General features: G+C 44.1%; 1 protein-coding gene across 1 annotated transcript in view; it reads right to left on the reverse strand.

The window, feature by feature from the left end:
- Positions 1-2,220: 2,220 nt before the first annotated feature.
- The window catches only part of LOC144686208 (activin receptor type-1B-like), a 110,635-nt gene continuing 92,931 nt past the window's right edge, over positions 2,221-19,924 (reverse strand). Inside the window, exon 9 of the mRNA XM_078551302.1 lies at positions 2,221-2,331. Within this exon, the coding sequence (XP_078407428.1) occupies positions 2,221-2,331 (111 nt within the window). The remainder of the gene's footprint in view (positions 2,332-19,924) is intronic.

Raw genomic sequence — 19,924 nt, forward strand, 5'->3', positions numbered from 1 at the left:
GTTCTTTTGTGCATGTGCACGAAAGAGCGCATATCTCCCTGAGGCTAAGTGCTGCCTCAGGGAGATCACTTACCCTTCTAACAAGATAAAAAATTGAAAAAAAAATTCCCTAACATGTCCCCCTCATGTGACAATGTCACATGAGATGGGACATGTTCATAATTCACATAACAAGTTTATTAAACTTTTTAAAACGCTACATGAAACCTCATCCCGCTGGCTCTAAGATTCTGCCATTGTAAACTGTAATCACAAGAACACAAGAAATAGGAGCAGGAGTAGACTATACGGCCTATCAAGCCTGCTCCGCCATTCAATATGGCCATGGCTGATCTTGGGGTCAACTCTATTTTCCTGCCCGCTCTCCAAATTGTAACTATTTTATCCTACTAATGATCTCATTAACTGATATGTCACATAATCAAGACCACTTTTAGACGATGTTAACAGACTTATTGAAAACTATACTGAACCGGTTATTAATTTCATTGGTGTACTCGTCAGTTTCTTAGCAAATTAAATATTTCTTAAGATGCAAACACTTTTAAAATGTGCATACTAGTGTGTGCACCTAAGAAAACAAATTTGAAGACCCTACTCTAAATTGATTTGTGCGTGACATAACTTACTCTTGAGTTTCCATGACCATTCCCACTGCTTGGCTGATTTCATTCAGGTTGAGCTGATAAAAATAGCCTAAATTAGCAAAACCTCTACCCCATAATGTTCACATGTGGAATCAATTTTGTCTCGTCCACTGTTCTATTGAATCTAATTGCACATTTGTTTTAGTCCATATCCAAAATACGTCTCGCTTACTCCTTAAATTCACATATGTAAATAAATGCTCAAGTTCCAATGAGCATCTTAAAAGACTTGTTTAAATTACATATTCTGTTTATTTGAAGCCGCAGTATGTACTTGATTGAAGAGGCAATCACCGGGAACAGCCAACTTTAGCTTGGTTTAAAACCTCAGCTTCAAAATCACCAGTTGTTTGTTGGATGATACTTAATATTAACTAGCTGTGATATTAAAGACAAATAGAAAAACTATAAGAATTATAATTTGGCTCAAATATTTGTGCACATGTTTTCCACACAATTATATCCAATCTCAGCAGTTATCACAAGATGTCCCAGCTGATAATTCTTTAAGGGAGGCATTTAAAATTAGTGGGAATTTGACTAGAATCGCTCATGCACACATTCATGAGGCTTATCATAAAATAATAAAGACAGGATATGTATGGAGGCTGGTTTTTTGTAGAGAAGGTGTTGCATGATGGGGGCAGAAAGCGAGAAAAATTCATATATGTTTTATCTCAAACCTGGAGACTCTCCTGTCACGTTTTTCAACAGAATTTTTATTAAGAAGAATAAATGCATCTTATTCTGGTTTATTTGTGCACTTTGATTAAGCAGTGATAAAGTAACATGTATAAGATGTTATCCTGCTATCACAATTAGTATCTTAACTGAATAGGATACATTTTGGAATAAAAATGATCAATACCAGGAAGTATCTGCCACAGTTCAATTCAATCTCAGTAAAACAGAGAACACAATGCGTTTTTTTTTCAGAATTTGACCTACTCTGATTTCAGGAACGGCCTCCATGCTCAATCTAATGAGATCAATACTGGGAAGCATCGAGATTAACCTATGGATGAACTGTTGGGTTATCAAGTCTTATTACATTGACATTTAAGCTTCATGAATCTGCTCATTTACATGATTAAATACCAGTATCGCATTTTGTTTCCAAACTGAAGTATTATTCCCAAGGGAACAGACACTTTTAAATAACAATTACAATGCTTTTATGTCACAAATCAGAGGCTTTGTATTATTCCATGCTTTTTTTCATGCAACAAAATCACAACAGAAATGCTTTAAATCATTTAATAAGCCAGATAATTTATCTTGAGAAGCTAATTGGCCATTTGTGTATATATTGGTTGTGCAGGTGCCAAAACCAAAAATCCATTTGTTCAGTTTAAAAATTCCTCTCATACCAATTATTAATTGTACAGATGTATGTTTTTATTACTGAGAGTCACATGTTGTTATGCTGTTTAATTAACCTGCCCAATCACATTTTTGGCATCTTTGTAAAGATAGATACTGACAGTACCTGGTTCTCAATTTATTTGCAGAAGCAACTTCTCAATACTGAGATTTCAGCATTTGGAAGTTAATGACCATTGGATGCTCCATATTACTGCACACTTAGTTTGGAAAGGGTTTTCTTGATGCGAAGTGCTGTCAGTCGTGCTGCTCCATTGACACACCAACATTCCTGCATAATTTTACCCATCTTCTGTAGAGCCTTTAAAAAAGAACAAAGTAAAATTTCGCACTTATTTGCTTCAATTGCTAATAATCAGTCAGTACTGCTGTTGGGATTAGAGCATGCATTGCAATTACTAAGAGCAGTAAAAAAAAAAAATTTCAGTGTCATGTATCTTTTGGTATTGTCTGTATTTCCTGAGTTTGTAGTGGTAATGTTTTAATTATAATTTTAAAAATGGTTGGATCAAATAAATACAGATTTCATTCACTCTACATGAATCAAACCCCGACAACATTTTAGGACAAAAGCTGATGTACTCAGTTCTCAGTTGAATCCTTCACAAGTAAATATCCATTTCTTTTTCCAAGCAACCTCAGGTGAATTCCTGAGAAAAGCAGGATGGTTTTATTCAGTGAGCTGCCAAATTCTGCTGACGGCACTTGGCCTATATTTCCCAGGCTGTAGTGCAGTGTGGACTATTATTTTCAATGTAAAATTGGGGAAATGAACTGTACATCTGGTCTAAATATATAAAGCAGAGCTACTTTTCCCTGAAGAAACTGTAATAGCACCCATCATGTGATTTAAATCTGGGCACTTTGTAGGAAATGCTATAGCCAATCAGATAGCACATGATCAGTAAACCCTGCCAGGTACAGAGATGAGGATCTATTATGCTACTGGGTGTATACCACATGCTACCAAATAACAGGAAGGAGGTAGAGGTGCAAATGTGCAGGAATAATGGAAAGATGCATGAACCACTGAGTAGTGATCAAGGGGGACTTCAATTTTCCTGATACAGACCGTGATAGCAATAGTGTAAAATCAGGGAGGCTAGAATTGGAGGAGTGCAGATATTTTCTGAGGGTTGTGGGGCTGGAAAAGATCACAGCGATAGAGATGGACAAAGCCATGGATGAATTTGAAAACAAGGATGAGAATTTTAAAATCTAAGCTCAAGGTAGCTCAATTAATGCAGGGGTGATGGGTCAACGGAACTTGTTTTTGGATGACCTCAAGTTTATGGATGGCAGAATTTTGGGAGGCCATCCGGGCAGGGTTGGAATAATCAAGTGCCCAAAATAATGTATAGCCAGTGAAGTATTTTTAATATGTAGTCACTCTTATAATAAATGTCAGGGGGCTAAGACCTCACATTCTTATATTTTTATAAAACACATATAGATGTCCTCATAACTAGTTTCTAAAATTTTTAAAACTGGACAAAGACCCTTTTTAAAATGGCTGGAGCTATGTCTGTCTGTGACCTTAATACATTACTAGCTAATATGGCAGTTTTGCAGAAATTGACACCTTGTTATCTCTGAAGAGACCCTAATGACCCCTGTGTGCTACAGAAACCCAATTCAAAGGGAGCTGTACAAAGGCCATCTATATTTCATAATCCAGGCCTGGCCAACCAGAGCTGACTCATCTGCTAGGACAAAGGACCCTGCAACCTCCAGTTCAAGACTTAATGGTTGGAACATTAACAATCTCAGGGACACAGACAAATGGATACACACCATTTGTAAAAGCCAGAGTGGAGAGGTGGGAATCATGTGACATGAACCCATAGCTGGTGGAACCAGTAATATTGCCTTGTGGTGCTTAAGAAACCTCAGTCTGCTTTTGTTACCATTTGCAAGCAGCAGCACAGAAAAGGGGCTCTGTTGAGGTTTGACTGCCTGGCTCCATCTATACTGTTTCTACTGGAATCTCTATACCATTGTCTACAAGACTGACTCGTCTCTGTGCACCTATCTCATAGTGGAAGTCAACTCTACTGGAAAAGTGTATTATCCAGCATCAGTTCAGCCTGCTGTCCTCTGTGAAGGAATACACCATTGGACCTTGATTCTGGACTTTGGACACATATGAAACAGTAATTCTTTCCTCTCTGGACTTTGCCCTGTAAATCTTTCTTTCTCTATCCGTCTTTTACTAAATGAGTGCACAGAGGACTACGTAGCAACCCCCTCACGCATTTTAAGTATGTGAAAATAAACTAACCCTCTCAGTTCATCCTATCTCAAGTTTGCTATGAGGCTATTAATAGAAAATTGGATCACACCAAAATTGAGTGGGGGGGGGGGAAGCACGTCACCGCTTACAAAGGGGGAAGCAAATCAAAACACTTTTCTGTTTATGGACGGGTGTTGAGAGGAGAAATCAGAAATTTTAATCAAAAATTAACCATCCTCCTGTCCGTAACATATAAGAAACGCAGCAGCCAATTTACAACAGCAAGGCCCCACAGACGGTGATATGACAATCAGATATTCTGTTTTAATGACGTTGGTTGAAGGATAAATATTTGCCAAGATACTGGAACAACTCCCTTGCTTTTCTTCAAAATAAAGCCATGAGATCTTTTATGTTCACCTGAGAAAGTTCAGTACCACGTCCCCTAGACTTTTGCAATGCAGCTTATTTGATGACAGCCAAAAGGAAATAATCCCTAAACAGCTACCAGAGACATTTGTCTGGGCCTCTATTGAAACACTAATTAATATTTCTTTTCTCCCCTGAATGTAGAACTGGCTCTGTGCCATCCACAAGTGAAATGGGAAACTTCATAGTCAAATCCAGCACCTTTGTCCATTTCCCACATCATCAGTCTTCACAGTCACTTACGTTTATTCTGTTCTTCCACCTGTTACTTGGCATAACCGTGCAGCCCGCTTTCCAAATCCCTGCCCTGTATACTGTGGATGTGTCCTGGAGGCCAATGTTAATTCATTCTGAAGCTTGATGGCAAAGTAGGAAACTAGACAACAATATTTTACATAACATAGAAACTTATAACTAGGAGCAGGAGTAGGTCATTCGGCCCTTCGAGCCTGCTCCGCCATTCATTATGATCATGGCTGATCATCCAACTCAATAGCCTGCTCCCGCTTTCTCCCCATACCCTTTGATCCCTTTCACTCCAAGAGCTATATCTAACTCCTTCATGAAAACATACAATGTTTTGGTCTCAACTACTTTCTGTGGTAATGAGTTCCACAGGCTCACCACTCTCTGGGTGAAGAAATTTCTCCTCATCTCAGTCCTAAATGGTCTACCCCATATTCTCAGACTGTGACCCCTGGTTCTGGACTCTCCCATCATCGGGAACATCCTTCCTGCATCTACCCTGTCTAGTCCTGTTAGAATTTTATAGGTTTCTATTAACACTAGACATATTTACAGAATGCAACATTACATATGACTGTCTCCTCCCTAACCAACACCAAGTATCCCAGAAACCTCTCTTTACATGTGCTCAAGGTACTTAAATCATTAATGCCCTTCACCTGTGTATTCTTAACCTAATAGTAAAATTAACATACCATTAATAGATTCCCCCCTTTTCTTTACACCAAAACTTTATAACACATAAACAATATTTCAAAGCAAATCAATGAAAAAGGAAAGAGAAAAAAAATGATTTTCCATATTCTGTACACCACATTATAATACAAGATGCCCCTCTTCTAGGACCTCTTATGGTCTCCTTGTGCAAGCTTTCCTTTTTGTAAAGCAATCTGACAACTGATGACTTGCTTTGACCCATTTTATTTTAAAGACTTATTTTCTTTCTAGCATCTCTTTTATGTTAGCAAAGTGAATCCTTAACCTTTCTTCAGTCACACGCTTGTCAAATGTACTTACCCCATAGGGAACAATTTTCTGTATAATGTTCAATCGCAAACTATTCTCAGAATGTCCCTTGTATAGAATTTCCCCTAAGATATTTGACAAGTGAAGCCCCATATCAGAACCATTGTTTCCGCAGCTAAACATGCCCTTGCCCTAATTGAGGCCCTTCAGTAGCCCTTAATGGCTAGTTAAGGGCTGCTTCCTGACTAGCCTCAATTTTTAGGCTGGCAGGACCAAGGCACTTCTGTGGGCAAGTCCAAAAAGACAGCAAGTTAGATCTCAGGTGGGAAGGGTGGGGGGAAGCCTCCATCAGAAGCCCCCTTCCGACTGGGGGCACCCTCTCCTTAACGTCCAATGACCTCCATATCTCCCCCAACAGCCTCTCCTCAAGACCCTGATAGCCTCCCGGCGACCCACCAAGCCTTCCCTACCCTCCCCACACTGGGACCCCATACCATTACCTTGTCCTCTTGTTCCCAGGATTTAGGGCAGAATTGTCCTAGATTTATACTAAGTGCGGTAGCAGGCGTGAAAAAAGTTGTTTTAGCTGCTGGCGGGTTTTCATGCCAAATCGTCTCCTTCCCGCCTCATAAATTATGCAGTCACAGGGAACACGCTGGTGGACAGCCGTGGATTGGCCTGCTATGCCGTTACCTCGCTGCTTCCTCACGCTGGGTGCCATATTTAAAATACAGCCGCGCACACACCTCTCAATGCTTGCAACCCAGTGCGGCTCCAGTCAAGACATGGCCCCAAAAGCCAGGAAGATTGCAGCTCCATGATTCAGTGACGCATTCCTGGGACACCTTCTGGATGCCTGGAAGCCTGCCGTGATGACCTCTACCCCTGCTCTGGCTGCAGGAGGCCTATCAGTGTCACCACTCTGGCTTTGGAAGCAGTGGCAAAGGTGGTCAGTGCCAATGCTGCACACAAGAGGTCGGCCATCCATGTCTTGTTTCTTGCTTCTTAATGATGCACAAGCCGTCAACATTGTAGCTGAACTAACTATATTGATAACACATTTTCCCAGCATGAACACATATCTGAACTCTATCAGGATAGGCTCCAACATATGCTATGTGACCTTCAACCCCCAGGTCTGGTGACCCCTTATATTGTGCAGAGTATCTTATAGTGTCTAATACTGGAGACCACAACCACAATCAGCTATTATCATGACATTTCCCTCTTCTTAAAAATACTTATATACAACTTAAGTACACAAAGTCTCTTATCTACTCTTTCTCACTCTGTTTTGATCAGCCTGTTATGTCTTTTACACACCTCTGTATCTCTGTGGTTTTTTCACAATTCTTCCACTGGATGTTCTGAATGGTGACAGAGGTGATTTTGAAGGACAAGGGGCCTTCTCCAGCTCTGTTCCACTATCACCCCTTGGGTAGTTTTCAGGACTCTCAGGCTTTGTCTGGTTATCTGTTGCTTCACTGGTGCATTCTGGTTTTTGATCTTCAGCTACACTTTCTAGTTCAGAGCAGGGTTGAGTTTCATTTGTTTTCCGTAAAAAGTTCTGGTTTCTCCTGTACTGTTGTCCATTTGGAGTCTTGGTTCTTCTGTGATTCCTGTGACAACAGCAGGAATCCAGATGCCTTCATGCAGAATCCTCACTGTCTCTCCCATATTCAGGTCAGGCAAAGGTCGGGCACCTCGATCAGAGTACTGTTTCTGCTTCTGCTGTCTCTGTTTGAGCAAGTCCTGCACGTTGTAGCTCACTGGCTGTGGAAATAACAGTTGGGACACAGTGGGAAGCTTAGTGCTCAGTCTTCTCCCCATCAGGAGCTGTGCTGGAGATGATCCAATACCCTCTAATGGAGTATTCCTGAAATTCAGCAGAGCCAGGTAGGGGTCTCTTCTGTCCAACTTTACCTTCTTCAACAGGTGTTTTAAGGTCCGCACGGTACATTCCACCATTCATTTGGATTGTGGATATTTGGGACTTGATGTAACGTGGCAAAACCCCCAGTCCTGTGCAAATTTTCGAAAATCAGTGCCTGAGAATTGTAGACTGTTATCTGAGATGAGCACTTCAGGTATGCCATGGCGAGCAAAAATTGATTTTAAATGACTTATTACAGTGATGCTCTTACTATCATTTTTCAGCAGCACAGAATCAAAAAACTTTGAATAATAATGTACTGCTAGTAGGCACTCACTGTTGCCAAATGTGAACAAGTCCACTCCAGTTTTCTGCCAGGGCCTGTCTGGAACAGTGTGTGGTTGAAGTTGGTACTTTTTGTTGTGATTTACTGTACTTTTGGCACACTGCACTCACATTCACCATTTCCCTGATTTGTGCTCCCATTTCAGGCCAATACATTGCATCTCGAGCTCCTCTCCTGCATGTTTCTATGCCAAAGTGATTTTCATGTATGCACTGCAGCATTTCTTTCCTCAGGGTTGCAGGAATTATGATCTTTTCTCCCTTGAAAAGTATCCCTTCTGCCAAATGAAGTTTATCGTTAAAGTTCCAGTGCTCTTGTGCAGCAGAAGGGGCTCCGGTCCGATGTGTGGGCCAGCCAGTTTGCACAATCTGCTGCTGTTTTCTCAGGGTGGCATCATTCTTGGTCACTTCCCTGATCTCATCCGTTTGGTTAGTCACAGGTAAGTTCTTTGTCAGCATGCGAACCTGTGCTTCCAATTCTTTATCCTCTTTCTCTGTGATGGGTAGGTATGCACATGTCAGAGTACCTGCGCTGTAAATTTCCTTGCCTGGCTTGTATTTAACTCTGACCTGGTACCTCTGCAGATGCTTTAGTAATCTCTGGATTCTTGGTGGTGCACAGTTCAGTGGCTTTTTAAGTATAGCTTCCAAAGGCTTATGATCAGACTCTACTTCCACACCTTTGCCATAAACAAACTGGTGGAAGCATTCTAGGCCAAACACAATTGCTAGCATTTATTTCTCTATTTGGGCATACCGCTGCTGTGTTTCAGTCATTGCCTTTGAAGCATATGCCACTGGTGCATCATATTGCAAGAGGACAGCTCCCATGCCAGTCATTGAAGTGTCCACTGAGATCTTGACCGGCTGACTGACATCATAACACTGGTGCCTGGATCAGTGTTCTCTTCAGACCGGTCAAAGCTTCCTGATGACTTTGTTCCCAATGCCATTCTGCACCATTTTGTAGAAGTTCTCTAAGAGGTGCTGTCGGGTCTGACATGTTCGGAATGAATTTCCCAAGATAGGTCACCATTCCCAAAAACCTCTCCAAGTCTTTCTTACCTTCTGGGAGTGGCATGTTCATGACTACTTCGATCTTACTCTGGTCCGGCTTCAGTGCCTCACTTGTTAGCTCGGGTCCCAAGAACTTGATTTCATGAAAATTTATTTTTCACTTTTCCTTCTTCAACTTGAGGTTCCTTTCTCTAGCTCTGGCCAGCGCCTGCCTCAGTCTCTGGTCGTGTTCTTCTCATGAGGCTTCCCAGACCCCCCACATTGTTGATATAGGTTTCCACACCCTTTAACTCTTCGAACAGCTGCTTCACTGTTCTGTGGAACACCTCCGGAGCTGAATTAATACCAAAAGGTAAGCATACAAACCCGTGTCACCTTTGTGGTGTGTTGAAGGTACAGAGATAGGAGCTACATTCATCTAGCTTGACCTGCCAGAAGCCTGAACTCACCATCCAAGGCTGAATAGTATTTAGCATCAGCTAGCTTACACATGATCTCTCCTACTGTGGGCATCTGGTAATGCTGTCTTTGTACTGCCTGGTTTAGGTCTCTGGGATCCAGACAGACTCACAGATTCTACAATTACAATTGGATTAAGCTACTTTGTCAGTTCTTCAATTTTCTTGATGATGTGAAATTTCTCCATTCTGTCCAACTCTGCTTTCAGTTGGTCTCTCAGCATTACTGGTATTTTCCTGGGTGGGTGTATTTTGGGTGTCACAGCTTTGTCAATATTGATGGTTTGTTCTCCTTTTAGGTAGCCAATCCCCTGGATCACATCTTTATACTCGCTCAGGATGTCCTCAGTGGTGACAGTCATTATTCCCTTGACCAGCTTCAGATTTTCACAAGCTTTGATTCCAAGAGTGGGTTTTGCATCAATTTTCACCACTATGAATAGAAGTGCTTGAGACTGTTTTTTGGTTCACTTCACTTTAAGTGTGCACTTGCCTTCTACCGCATTTTTTTCACCTGTATAAGTAGACAGCTTCACTTTTGTTTTAGTTAGCTGTTTTTCTTTGCTTATCTTACAATAGAGGCTTATGGGAATGACATTTGCTTGTGTACCTGTGTCAAGCTTGAAATTCACCGTCATGTTGGCAATTTTTAAGTCAACCTTCCATTCGTCTTCTTTGGAATTTGTTGTTACTGCACCAACAAAAAGTTCAGTTTCAGTCTCTGTATCATCATCTGCAATCATGTGCACTTTCTTCAATTTATACATCTTAGCGAAGTGATTTATTTTCTCACAGTTCTTACACTGCTTTCTGTAGGCTGCACAACTGCATGGTAAATGCTCTGTTCCACATCGGTTGCATTTAGATGTTTTAATAGCAGTTTTGTTCTTTTTACCTTCGGGCTGTCTATTTGTTCTTTCCTGGGGCTTTTTCTGTTTAACTGCATCTAACTGCATCGAATCACTGCCGGAACCTCCTCCAATTTTCAGTGACAAACTGAGCTCTGTCAGTAGTTTCAGAACCTCCAATGTTGTATTTAGTTTGCTTCTGACACCATGTCTTGTTTCTTGTTTCTTAATGATGCACACAGGCCGTTGACATTGTAGCTGAGCTAACTTTATTAATAACACATTTTCCTAACATGAACACATATCTGCAGTGTCTGGACTCTATCAGGACAGGCTCCAACATGAGCTATCTGACCTTCAACCCCCACGTCAGCTGACCCCATATATAGTACTGAGTACTGTATAATCTCTAATACTGGAGTCCACAGCTGCAATCAGCTATTATCATGACAATCTAGTGCAGAAAATGGATGAATGATCTCATAGGTGCCGCCTGTGTAAGTCAACCATCTCATCAATCTCAAATCACCCACTCACAAGTCCATCACACATGCACTGGCATCTTGCTCACTGCCAGCTCAAGGGACATCACCACGCACTCCCACACCCACCCCCACAGCTCCATCTGGCCTCATGTCCTCTGGAGATCGCCTCCTCATGCCGTCCATGGCTCCACTCAGCACACTCGCACGCTTGCCATCCTTCTCATTTGGCCTGGCACAAGCCTTGCTCACACTCTCTCCACCTGTCTTTATGCAGAACAAGATTACGTACAATCACCGGGTGGGGTCCGAAACTGGGGGTGGAGTCCCAGACATCAAGGACCTCATTCCATTCAAGCGTCAAGCGTTGGAGCTGGCTGGAGAGGACGTTAATCATTCCTGCGGCAATGGTGAGGTCGGCAGCGAACACCCAGGTGAGGTTCCTTCACCACATTATTCCTCTCTCAACGCTACTCTGAGTCCACTGTTCAGCGCTCAAAGCAGCTGCCAAGCACTAATAATCTCCACTTTCTCTCCTGGGCACATGTGACATGTCACCCCCAGGCAAACAAGACCCTGACCCCAGTGCCAAGAGCACCTTGGATGAGGACCCTGAGGGCAAGACCATTGCTCACCCACACCCTCCACCAGTGCAACGACACACACCTTGGTAGGACCTAGATGTAGATTAGTCTCAGGATCGCAATCTGGTGAGCACACCACACAATCTGTTCCACAGCAGGCAGAGGTAGGGACATCCTTGGTCACTGGCACTCGGAGGACTGCTGGAGACAAGGATTCTGCTGAGCCCGAGTCAGATCATGAGCCTCTGATCTCGGTCCTCAATCAGTTGATGGGGCTGCAAAGACAATCACAGGAATATCAGGAAGGGATGTCTGGTGCACTCCTCAGATTGCAAGGAACAATGGAGGAGTCTGACCACCTTCGGTCTGAAGTAATGGTGCCAGCATGCCAAAGCATCGAGGTCAACAGTGGCAGGATGGCGGCTGCCAAGGAGACCTTGGTCTAGGGTATCAGTCCTACACTGCTGCGTGGGCTGAACTCCATCGCTGACGCCATAGTTGGCCTCCAGCAGTATCAAAGAAGGGGAGTGTGAAGCAGCTCGATCTCACTCCAGCTTCCTCTTCTCCTCAATGAGTCTGCCAGGGGCCGTCACGCACTCATAGGGAGGAGAATCTGCAGTTCAACACCCCGGGGCCATCCACCCAGGTGACTTAGGGAATGACCGGCTGATCCAAATTCTCTCTTCCTGTGATCCCAGCAGCTCCAGCTCCAAAGGCCGAGGAGGATCAGCCAGCCCACAGCAGGACCCCGAAAGCAGTCCCAGACCTTCCAGGTCTCAGCCCTCCAGAGAATGCCCACCAAGGTCATAGCACAAAGTGTGTAGCAGTCAGAAGGCTGCCTCCATCTCTGCTGTGGATGTCAGGGGAGCACCAATATGTAGCAGTAGGGTTAGGAAGGTTAAGAAGATGTAGTTGCACAGCCTGAGCACGGGTGTTAATCACTTGTACATAATGTTCACTATTGTAAATAAACTCCCAGGAATGCATCCTTGCCTATGGTTCCTTGTTATGATGAGCAGTGTTTGTATCACTCAGATGTGAAACCTTGGTTGCTGCACAAGGTAAAGGCAGATATCTCAGTCCAGGGCCTCTTCCCTGACCAGTGTGAAACCTTCACACCAAAGTGATGGTCCAGCTTCACACTCACTGGACACATTAGTGATGCCTGCACCTTGACAGTGCTTGTCATTGCTGCCAGAATGTCGTGGGCAGGCATCACAGAGTTCCATCATTCTCTCTGTGTGCTCTCAGCACCTTTGAGGTGGGGGCTGGCCCCCATTTCTTCAGCATCTGTGTCCGGTGATGCTGTGCTTCTGAAGGGGATAGGTGCTGAAGGCTGACAAAGGATCATATGCATTTAAAGTTTCATGGCTGCATCTCCATGATATGTCCCTGATGACAGAGCGCAAGCGAGATGTTCTCAGCCAGACAGGAGTCAGATGTTCAGAGAGGCAATGTGAAGATCTATGGAGCGTCCTCACAGCATGTCGTCATCATCCTCCTGGAATCTAGCAACTATTAGGGCCTCTGCTGTGTCTCCATTACATGAGCCTGAGCACTGAGGGTATGTGCGCTGCCAGCAGCAACACAGGAGTCAAACATTCACAGATGCAAGGTGAGGATGTCAGGACTGTCCTCACTGCATCTTGTCATCATCCTCCATGAATCTTGTGGCTATGAAGGCCTTCCAAGCGCGCCTGCCTCATCTGGCCACTATGATGGCCTCATCACCATCATCCCCTTTGATGTCCTCCACATTGGAGGATACGTGCAGCTCCTCCATCTCCTCCAGCCAGGTCTTCCCCTCATTGCAGCGCCAGGTTGTGTAGCGCACAGCAAGTTATGATTATGTGTAACGCCCACAGGAGACTGTATTGCAGTGCTCCACTGAACCTGTCGAGGCACCAGAACCTCATTTTCAAAATGCCTACTGTTTGCTCCACCAAAGTCCAGGTCGCAGCATGAGCTTTGTTATACGGTAATTCTCCTGCAGTCTGAGGCCGACGCACGAGCATCATCAGCCATGTACTTGGTGGGTAGCCCTTGTCCCCAAGGAGCCAACCCAGTAGCATCTCTGGACCCTCAAAGATATCAGGGATCTGAGACCTGCTAAGGATGTAGGAGTCATGGGCACTCTCTGGGAATTGTGCTCAGACCTGTAGGATGCGTTTGTGGTGGTCGCACACCAGCAGAACATTCAGCGAGTGGAAGCCCTTGCAGTTGACATAGTTGACTGTTTATTGCCATGGAGATCTAAGCGCCATGTGAGAGCAGTCAATGGCACCCTGCACCTGTGGGAAACCGGAGATCTGCGCAAATCCCAGCGCTCTTGCTTCCTGGCTGTCCCCATGGCGCTAAATCATGCAACAAGTGGCATGTGTGACTGACCAGTTCCCTAGAAATGCGTGGTCTTTGGTGACACTGGTTCTCAGTCATCTGCAGGAAAGACAAGCACCACCTATAGACCCTGGGTCTAGCAAAGTGTCTACGAGCGACGGCTCTCGATGAATCTTCAGCTGCGTGCACAGCAGGCCCTGCTGCCGCTTCATCTTGTGGGAGGTGTCCCTCCCTTTACTGAGCCAGGCATCTCCACTGCTCTCTTCTTCTTTGCTCACTGTAAACCATGAGGCATACTGCTAAATCATCATGATCCTGATGTTCTCCTCCTGCAGGATCAAAGAGAGCAATGCGTGGGTTAACATATGTGTCCGAAGAGCCTCTCTTGGTTAAGCCTGAAGGCCCCTTCATGCATGCAGGAGAATGCTGGCCACACGTGGATGGCCAATGTGTAGTGCATTTCATGGCTGTCCAAAACCCCACCCAACTCCACCCCACTCCACTTAACCAATTGGCAGCAGCTTCGGCCACTGGACTGCATGCTGTGCTCTCAGCTCAGGCATTCTCTTAACCTACACTGCAAGGCTGCGCTGTTAGCTTGAACCATGAGGTACTGTGGTCCAAATGTTAATAAAGACATTGCAAGGCGCTGTGAGCCATGACCACCTTTCGCAAAGGGATTGTACAACGTGCCCCAGTCGGCCAATCGTTCTGATGCCCCCTAAAACACACATTAGTTTGCTGTCTGCGTCCAAGGGGTGAAAAGTTCTGGAGCATATGGTGGCACTTTCATGCTTTTGCGTTGCTTGACTGGGCAGAAAAGCTTCAGAGGCCCGACTCCAAACATGTCAATGGAGCTGCAGCTGAATGGTCTCAGCTGCAGAAGAATGTTCACTTTTGACAAGCTTTTCCAAGTGAGTGGCCACTTCCCTCAATCCCTCAACACCCTGGCGTGTGCTTGTGTACTTCCTTCAGTCTATGCTGCCTTGCCACCCCACCCTGGCCTGACCTGCACTGCAGCCCTTGCCCCAGCACCACACTGAAAGCCAGCCAGGAAAAAGAGGCCACCCTGCGCCACCGCCAAATGCACAGTGCCTCTTCCTTGATGTCCTACAAGTGATCCTTGCGAGCGATGCGCAAGGGTTGTGTTAACTCACCTCTGAGTTCCCCTTGAAGCTCAGGTTGCCAGGTGCATGCCTTTTAAAGGCAGTCGTGAAGCACGCTGCTCTGAAGTCACACCGACGTGCATGGCAAATTTGACATGGGGGGATGATTCTGACGAGCAGGGCTTATAATGAGATGTTCAAGCACTAAAATGAGGTTCCTGATGTGTGGTGGCAGGAAACGCGGCCCGCCACTGACAGGTGGAGCAGATGATCACAAACTGGTTTCACGATGGCACAAAAATAATTTTTGGCCTTCTCACCGTATTGTCAGCTCACGCCCACCATGACGCCCGGCACCAACGGGAACGGACGATTCTGCCCTTAGTCTCAGGCTGGTTGATGCAGTTCCTCTTCTGTCCACTGCAGCACTGTCAACCGGCAGCTCTCCAAGGTGGGACTTCCTCCCAAGTGAGGGGCATAAGTCCTGCTTTCCACCAGTCAATGCACATTGGAGCGTAAATTGACTGCGGGGCCGTCTGACTCGACAGAGACGTGTTCCCTGTTGACTTTTCGGATGCTGGGACGCGAGCCCCTGCCATCCCAAAAATTCAGGCCTAAGTCTCTCTTCGAAACCCTGAACCACTAATCTCTCTTTAGTTTTATTTGTCTCATCTGGGATGACTTTTCCCACACATATCCCTCTATGCAGTAAGGCTGGCTCCCCTATCTGGCACTTCAGAGTAGACACTAAATTCCTTCCAACTATCCAACTCATTTTGTTCTGTCTTTCTCCTTAATTTATCTTCTAATTTGTGCCAGCCACCAAAACCTCCTGGTCATAAGGGAGTCTATAGAACCATTGAAAAGTTATGGCACAGAAAGACGCCATTCAACCCATCATGTCTGCGCTGGCCAAAAAAAGAGTTTAAAAAAGAAACTAGCTGCTCATTTTTAATCCCACTTTCTGGTCCATTGCTTTGCAGGTTACAGCACTTCAGGCTGTATCAGCCACCAATTCAGGCAATGAATTCCAGATGCCCTCTACCCTTTGGGTGAAAAAGTTTTTCCCTATGTCCCCTCTAATCCTCTATCACCTTAAATCTATGCCCCCTGGTAATTGACCCCTCAGCAAGGGGAAACAGTCTCTCCTATCTACCCTAGCTAGGCCCCTCATAATTTTGTACACCACAATTAGGTCACCCCTCAGCCTCCTCTGTTCTAAGGAAAACAAACCTAGCCTATCCAATCTCTCCTCTTAGCTGCAATTTTCAAGCCCTGGCAACATTCTTGTAAATCTCCTCTGTATTGTCTCCAGAGCATTTTTTTCCTTCTTGTAATGTGGTGACCAGAACTGTACACAAAATTCCAGCTGTGGCCCAACCAGCATTTTATACAGTTCCAGCATTACATCCCTGCTTTTGTATTCAATACTTCATCCAATAAAGGAAAGCATTCCATATGCTTTCTTTATCACTTTGTCCACCTGTCCTGCCACCTTCAAGGACCTGTGAACATGCACTCCAAGGTCTCTCAGTTCCTCAATCCCTTTCAATATCCTCCTGTTTATTAAGTATTCCTGTGCTTTGTTTGCCCTCCCCAAATGCATTACCTCACACTCTTCTGGATCGAATATTCCATTTACCACTTTTCCACTCACTCAACTAAACCAGTGATATAATTCTGGAGTCGACTGCTCTCCTCTTCACTATCAACTACATGGCCAACATTTGTGTCACCCACAAATTACCTGATCATGTCTCCCACATTTAAGTCCAAATCATTAACATATACAACAAACAACAAGGGCCCCAACACTGAGCCTTGCTTTGGATACTGTTTTCCATTCACAAAAACATCCATTGGCCATTACCCTTTATTTCCTGTCGCTGAGCCAATTTTTGATCCAATTCACCACCTTCCCCTCGATCCCATGGAGTCTCACTTTTCTGATCAGTCTGCCATGTGGGACCTTGTCAAATGCCTTACTAAAATCCATGTAGACAACATCCACTACATTACCCTCATCAATCCTCCTTGTTACTTCCTCAAAAAATTTGATTAAGTTAGTTAGACACAATCTTCCCCTAACAAAACCAAGCTGACTATCCCTGATCAATCCGTGCTATTCTAAGTGACAATTTATCCTGTGTCTCAGAATTTATTCTAATAATTTGCCCACCACCGAAAGGCCTATAATTTTCTGGTCTGTCCCTCACACCATTTTTAAATAATAATACAATTTTCACAGACCTCCAATCCTCTCGTACCTCACATGTTTCTAGTAACCGTTTGAAAGTGATCCTCAGAGCATCTGCTATTTCCTCCCTGACTTCCTTTAACAGCCTCGGATATAATCCATCCGGCCCTGGTGATTTATCCACCTTCAAAGATGTCAGTCCCTCCAGTACTTCCTCTCTCATTATGCTTATTGTATCTAATATTTCACACTCCTCCTCTTTAGCTAGAATGTCTGCATCATCCCCATCCTTAATGAAGACAGAGACAAAGTACTCATTGAGAACCCTGTCCACATCTTCCACATCAATGCATAAATTACCACGTACACCTCTGAAAGGCTCTTAGCTATTTCCTTACTCTTAATGTACTGGTAAAACATCTTTGGGTTTTCTTTGATTTTACCTGCTAATATTTTTTCGTATCCTCTCTTTGCTTTAATAATTTCCTTTTTCACTTCACCCCCGTACTTTCTATGCTCCTCTAGGCTTTCTACAGTATTAAGTCATAAGCTTTCTTTTTCTGCTTTATCTCACCCTGTATTTTCTGGATAACCAAGGGGCTCTGGATCTGGCAGTACCACCCTTTTTCTTTGTGGGGACATGTCTACACTGTGCCCATAGAACCTCACTTTTGAATGCCTCTCATAGATTTGACATTGTTTTCCCTTTTAGTAGCTGTATCCAGTGCACTTTTGCCAGTTCACCTCTCAGCTTTGTAAAATTTGTCTTCCCCCATTTTAGAACTTTACCATTGTCCTTTTCCATAATGACCTAAATCTAACTGTATTAACTGTATTCTACTTCTAGTAGTGTTCCTAGGTTGTTCTGTAATCCTTCTTCTATTACATAACTTAGTCAAGCTACAGCATCTATTTGCTCATCTATGTCTTTCTGGACTATTACTACAGGATCTCTCTGTCCCATGATCAGAGGTTCTGTCACTAGTAAGTGATTGTTTCCTAGTGCAAGGGTCACTCCCAGATCCACTAGGAGAACTCATACAGTGTTTTCTTGCTTTCCGCTGTTTTATCCCATTTTGCCAGACCGTAGATCTTACCTCTTGTCCATCATCTTGGGCATTTAGTCAATGTTTGAATTTGCCAATGGCTTTCCCTGCTCTCCCTACAATAGTCACATCCCTCCATTCATTGAACGCTTATGGTATGTACATCACCTGAGTACCCACTTTAGGCAGTTGTCCTTTGTATACAGCAGCCCTGTTTTGTGCATCAGTAATATTCTGCCCATCTCCAGCAGGCCCCTTACCTACCGTATTCTGTTTCTCATAACTGTCAAACATATGAGTCTGTGAGATACAGATGCCTCACCACCTTCTATTAATTGCTCAGGTTCTGAAAGTTTGTAATCAATCCCAATTAACTAAGATGAATGGACCTTAATAGTTTGGCTACCATGTTGGAGATCCACTGTCTTACACTCTATCACCTTACTCGGACCTCTCCACTGTTCATGACTGAATCTTTCACTGTATACTTAGGGAGGAATTTTCCCGTTCGCTTGCCGACACATAAAATAACGCGTGGTGACATTGGGCGGGCGTCCCGACCTCACCACGTTGGCTGCGCACCCGCTGAACCATCAAAGGCCTATTAAGGCCATTAACAAAATAATTAAAGCTGTTAAAAATGCTGCCTGTCCAACCTTAAGACTGCGGGCAGGCAAAGAGCCCAGGCGGCCTTTGCATTTTTCATGAAACCTCATCCACGGGCGGGACGAGGTTTCATGAAGGATTTATTAATTACATAAAAACTTTTGAAAAAATTAATGGACATGTCCCAGCTCATGTGACAGTTTCACATGAGGGGACATGACCTTAAAATTTTTTTCTCACTTTATTCCATTTTTCAAAACGCAAAAGGGCGCAGGCCCCAACTCAGGGAATCCTCCTGCCCGCACGGGGGGCGCGCAGCGCTTCTGGGTGTGTGTCACATTGGGCGGGCCTTAATTGGCCCGCCCATGTAAAATGGCGGTGCGCACCCAATCAGGGGTGCTGATCAGGTTTGTGCTTGCTCCCGCCTGCCCCCGCACAACCCCCCCGACGGGGGGAAATTTCTGCCCTAAATCTCCAGCATTAAAGTTTATCTCGATGGTCTTATGTGATGCCTTAGAGCTCTCCGAATTTTCTCCAAGGCTTCCAACTTGATGAATACCATTCTTTCTGCATGTAAAGCACATTCAAGTGTGCATAAAAAATTGAATTAATTGTAGTGCCATCTGAGGTTGGGGGACTACCACACAACACAGAAGGTATTCTGGGATTCCTCCCATAGAAAAATTGATAAGGACCATGGTCCGCAATCATTTGAAGGAAATTATTTGCATGGACTGCCTATGCCAGGGCAGTTGTTAACTTACAGTTTGGTTGATCAGCTAAGATCATATGGAGCATCTCATCAATCACTTTCAGAAGGGTTTTCAGCTGCGGTCATGATCATGATCACAAATATTTTTGCATGTCTCTAAACTCGTCATTAGAAAAGTCCCCCATTGTCAGTCAGAAATTTAGCTGGTGCTCCGGTCTGGTCCCTATCCATTTATCCATGACTTTATCTACAATCACCCTTTTCTCTTTATTATGTCCTGCTGTAGAAGGACTAAATCTGGCTGGCATGTCTACAAGATGTAAAATGAAAATGTTTCTGTATTTGTCCCACATCTTTAAATCCATGGCTACTATTTCATTAAAGTCTTATACTTATGGAAGACTTACAA

The sequence above is a fragment of the Cetorhinus maximus genome, chromosome 11, assembly GCF_964194155.1.
Source record: "Cetorhinus maximus chromosome 11, sCetMax3.hap1.1, whole genome shotgun sequence".
Taxonomy (NCBI): domain Eukaryota; kingdom Metazoa; phylum Chordata; class Chondrichthyes; order Lamniformes; family Cetorhinidae; genus Cetorhinus; species Cetorhinus maximus.